The sequence below is a fragment of the Castor canadensis genome, chromosome 8 (genome assembly GCF_047511655.1).
Source record: "Castor canadensis chromosome 8, mCasCan1.hap1v2, whole genome shotgun sequence".
NCBI classification, from domain to species: Eukaryota; Metazoa; Chordata; class Mammalia; order Rodentia; family Castoridae; genus Castor; species Castor canadensis.
Genome location: NC_133393.1, coordinates 95,682,380 through 95,687,509, shown reverse-complemented (window position 1 = coordinate 95,687,509; position 5,130 = coordinate 95,682,380). Strand labels below are relative to the sequence as shown.

The 5,130-nt window shown below is 30.7% G+C and overlaps 1 protein-coding gene across 1 annotated transcript; it reads right to left on the bottom strand.

Annotated features, from left to right (window-relative positions):
- Positions 1 to 2,591: 2,591 nt before the first annotated feature.
- On the bottom strand, positions 2,592 to 3,533 carry LOC109680634 (olfactory receptor 9S13-like). Its single transcript, XM_074081767.1, has one exon. It carries the CDS (start codon positions 3,531 to 3,533, stop codon positions 2,592 to 2,594), a length of 942 nt encoding a protein of 313 aa, XP_073937868.1.
- Positions 3,534 to 5,130: the final 1,597 nt, after the last annotated feature.

The following is a 5,130-nucleotide window of genomic DNA, read 5'->3' as shown; positions in this document are numbered from 1 at the left end:
TTATTATATTCATATATACACTTATTTTTCATGATTGATGTGCTTTATAATATTGAATAATATATTGTCACATGATTTACATAATCTTATGATTTACCACATAGGGGCCTTAAACATGTTTTGTTAAATTATTCTTAAATAGTTTGTAATTTCTGATACACCTGAAAATGGTATAATCTTTTAAATGTAATATTGTGCTGTGCTACTGCTATTTTACATATACGCAATTGATTTTGTAAAGTAACCCACACATCTTCATAAACTCTTCTTTAAATGATCATGAAAATGAGGGTTTAATTCCACATTTGATCCCTTTTATAACTTGTTTCTACCTATTATCATACTGAACTTGTGATATGTCTGATACAATGTTGAAATACATTGTTAATAGTGGGTACTTTGTCTTTTTTCTTAATTGTATTAACTTTTTAACATTGTTGTACTGGGGGTAAAGTGTGATATTTACAGAAGTTCTTTCAATATATCCTAGTTAAATTCACCCCCTCTATCATTCTTCTTGATAACTCCCTCCCCAACTCCTGGAATAGTTTCAACATGTCTCATTTTTCCATTTTTATACATGAGTACATATTTCACTACATTCAGTCTCGTCTTTTTCTTAATTTAAAAGAAATAATTATTAATATTCACCCATCTAGAATGTGTGTTCATTCAGCTAGTACATATATTTTATTAGGTTAATGAATTTTAATTATATTCTAAATTTACTGGTTTTGCTTCTCATAAAATTGCATTAAAATTATAAAATACTCTTTCTGCAACTTCTGAGATAATGTACTTAATTTTTTAATCAGAAATATGGTGAATGTGACTCTGCATTTTAATATTAAACTGTCAATGTTTACCTGATATAAAAGTAATTTATGCCAAATGTTTTTCAAGTTTAAATTATCTGAACTTATGATAAAAGTAGAAATTAACAATAAAAGAGAGTGTCTAAATAAATTGACTATGTTCAAATAGGAAACTGCATCTAAATAATCCCTGTGTGAGAGAAAATGCTAAAAAATTATAGGACAATTATTCATAAGACAATGAAAATAAGAATGAATTACATTGAAAACTATTTAAAGGTTATAAACATAAATCATTAACATAAAAAGTGAAATAAAGTAACTAAGTATTTGACATATGAATTTAGAAACAGAAGATCTTGGGAAAATAAATTTAAACAATTATATTGTAGGCATATATGTATATATGCAGAATATATATATGCAATACTATAGTAAATATTTCATATATGTATTATTTTATCTGTAATGTTTTGTGTTACAATTTTCAGTCCACTTAAACAAAATAAAACATAACAAGACCTATGAAATAACTAAACATCACACCACAAAATGTTTTAAATGTAAAATTTAATTGAATTTTGAGATGTAAAACTCAAAATTCTCATGATATGAAGTCAAAATCTTGGAAAGTTTAATCAAGGGATAAAAATAGCATGAAATTGTTAAGACAATGATAAATATATACTTAAAAAATGAAAGTCAAGAATGTAAAGCAGGTCTTAGCAGATGAGTATTAGTGTGGTGTGGGTGAATAGAGAGGATGAAGGAGGATGAATATCTCAATATACTATATATACTTGCATGAAAATAGAACAGTGAAGTCTGTTGAAATCATTTGAAGCAGAGGGGGAGAGAATGAGGGAGAATGGTGGTAAGAATGAACCTAATCAAGGTACACTTTAAGCATACATGGAAATGTCACAATGAAACCCCCTGTACAACAAATATATGTTAAAAATGCTTTAAAAAGGAATAAAAAATAGAAATAGAAAACAGAAGTGGGCAGGATTAAATTATTTAAAAAATGCTGTGGAACTCTATGACCATAATTTTTAAATCTAGGGAAAAATAAGGATTTTTTCAAGCTATATATGCCATGAAAATGATAGATGAACTTAGATAGAAATTAATTAAATAAGCATGAGTAATGCCAATTGTTAAACATTTATCAAGACCTCTATGAAAAGATAGTTTTACAACTATATCACATGCATTCATTTATTTATTTTTGCTTCTTTATGAAATAATTAATATTTGTGTGATGTAACAATATCACTGATACAATATTTTCTACAATTCCTTTGTGTAATTATTTGGTAAAGTCAATAATTTACATTGCCATAGCTCTTCTAATTCTTAATTGCAAAGATTGGACAATGGCAAACATGTTGCTGATCAAAGAACCCAGAATTTCAGTGACATCTCTGTCTCATTCCTCTTCCCAACAGATGGATGAACATGGGCATAGTCATACACATATATATCCTACTCATAAGTTTATATGTGAACTTGTGCATAATTTGGTAGTACTTCATTTTAGTTGCCATTTTAAAACTGTGCTATGCCAAGATTCCACAGTATTATTTTAGAGTAGAAATATTAAGAAATGTAGATTTATTTTTAAATTCATTTTTAAAAGTTTTATGGATGATAAAAAATTAAAATAAGCTTTAATCTCCAAAACTTGTAGAGGTCTTTCATTGAACTATTTCACAATAAATTACTGATAACATTAATTTTAGTTGATTCTACAATTTTATGGGTGGCTGAAAGTCAATGAGAAGGTATCTTTCTCAACAATGTTTTCTTCAAAGCATTTTTCACCTCCCTATTTCTTAAGCTATAGATCAAAGGATTCAACATAGGGATAATAAGCATGTAGACCACAGCTATAATCTTGCTTTTCTCTGGTGAGGAGATGGCCCCAGGTTGAGCATACATGAAAAACACAGTTCCATAGAGTAAACTCACCACTGTGATGAGAGAGCTGCAAGTGGAGAAAGTCTTACTCTTGCCCTTGGTGGAGGGGATCTTTAGGACAGTGGAGAGGATACACCCATAAGAAACCAGAATGACAGTAGTGGTGGTGATGATGATAAAAGCAGAGAGAATAAACAACACCATCTCATTCACAACACAGGAGATCTTGAGCAGGGCTAGGACATCACAGAAAAAGTGGTCCAGTCTCTTTTCTCCACAGAAACACAAACTGAAGGTGAAACCTGTTTGTATCATGGAATTGATACATCCACAGATGTAGGAGCCAGCAACCAAATGAGCACAAGCCTGCTGAGACATATGCATAGCATAGAGGAAAGGTGAGCAAATGGCTGAGAAGCAGTCATATGCTATCACAGCCAGAAGGAAACCTTCAGTCCCCAAAAAAAGAGCAAAGAAAAAGAACTGCATTGCACACCCATTGTAAAAAATTTTCTTTTCCTTGGACAAGAAAGTAGCCAGAGTTTTGGGTGCAATGACTGTAGAGTAGCAAATATCTAAACAGGACAAATTTTGAAGAAAGAAATACATAGGTGTATGAAGTCTGGAGTCAATTTTAATGACAATTAACATGCTGATATTTCCCAAAACAGTGATCAGATAGATTATCAAGAACATTAAAAATAAGACAATCTGTACTTCTGGAGATGTCCTGAATCCGATCAGAACAAACTCTGTCGGATTCTCTGAATAATTTCTCTTCAACTCACTCTTCATAGCTGAGACATATCTGAGAAAATAAATGGATTATTGAGAAGCCTGTGGAAAGCCTTGGTCAACTCTTGTTTCCTGGTTTTCCTATTGAAAAAAATGCTAATACAAATTGAGGGTTTCTTAGCAGCATACCTTACAAAATAGTTTGTTTGGAGCACACAATGTACAGCAAAAGTGAAGTTGTTTAAATTTGTTCTATTTCTTTTAGCTTCAGTGTGATATAAAAATATGGATGGGCAAAGGGCTTGTGGGCAGTGACACTATCCAGTCATTTTATGCCATTTGTGAAGAGTTTTATGATAGCTGGACTGACTAAAACTTTTACCTTTTCTATTTTAGAAGAATGTGAAATAATTACCCACACTGTCAATGCATAATAATTCTTCTTCATTCAAATATGAGATATTAATATTACTTAGTTTAGGGGATTGGTCCCAGTGGGAGGGGGGAGGAGATGAGGGAGGGTGAATATAGTGCAAATACTGCATACACGTGCATGCAAATGGAAAAATGAGACTAGACCAGGAATAGAGGGGAAGAATAAAGGAGAATAGTGGAGGGGGTGAATTCAAGGATGATACATTTGATATATTGTAAGAACTTTTGTGGATGCCACAATGTACCCCCACCCAGCACAATAATAAACAATTTAAAATTAAAAAAATAATTAGTTGATAGGATTGTTGTGAGGATCATATGAAATATGATGAAAATTGATATTTATGATGAATTAAACATCTTAAAGATACAATGTTAGTCAAGTAAATTTAAATTTAAATTCATAAAGTTCATTCTAATTGAGAAATACAATTGAATGAATTCCTTTACCCACCACAAGTTCAGCTTGGCTCATTTAAAACATTCTCCTATGTAAAAGACTTTATAGTGAACATGGGATTATAGTTTTGTGACATGGAATGGATCACCAATCTTAAATAAAGTCATTAAAGTGATGTCAGCCTCTTCTCTTGTACGCTAGGCATACACTGGTCAACTTCTATCTCCTACTTCACTTACTGATCATCTCTGACTGCTAGTAGCTCCCTTTTGACAGCCAAATTCCAGCACATCTTTTCTTTTTACTATCTTAGACATATGAATTATTTATTATATAAAAGCACTATGGTTGAAATATAAGATTAACTTCTGAACATGAAGTGTTTTTCCCTGTATATATTTTTAATAAAACATGAGACCATAAGACCAAATAAATAGGACCAAAAAATCTGTATCACAAGGTTCTGATTTAGTTCTTTCTAAATATCAATACTTAATATCAAATGCTAAAAAGGCATATAGATAATATATTCATAATGTGTAAGATATCTGAAAAGTTAAATCCAAATGGAAACAATAAATATTGTGTTATAATTCTTTGTTCCATTGCTGTATTTAATTTCTGAATGAACAACAAAAGCTCCTTCCTTCAACAAATTTACTATTGTCCTTGAGTTTCCATATTTTTATTTAGAAACTTTCATAAAATTTAAAATACAACCAGAAGAAATGAAACTGATTTAGCTTCTATTACTATTTTCATGAAGTCAAATGCCCTCTTAGCTAAAGTAGGGTGTTTTAATTCACACAAATCTAGTTTTTA

Coding starts and splice junctions, on each gene's coding strand:
- LOC109680634 (XM_074081767.1), bottom strand. CDS start 3,533: ATGAAGAGTGAGTTGAAGAGAAATTATTCAGAGAATCCGACAGAGTTT.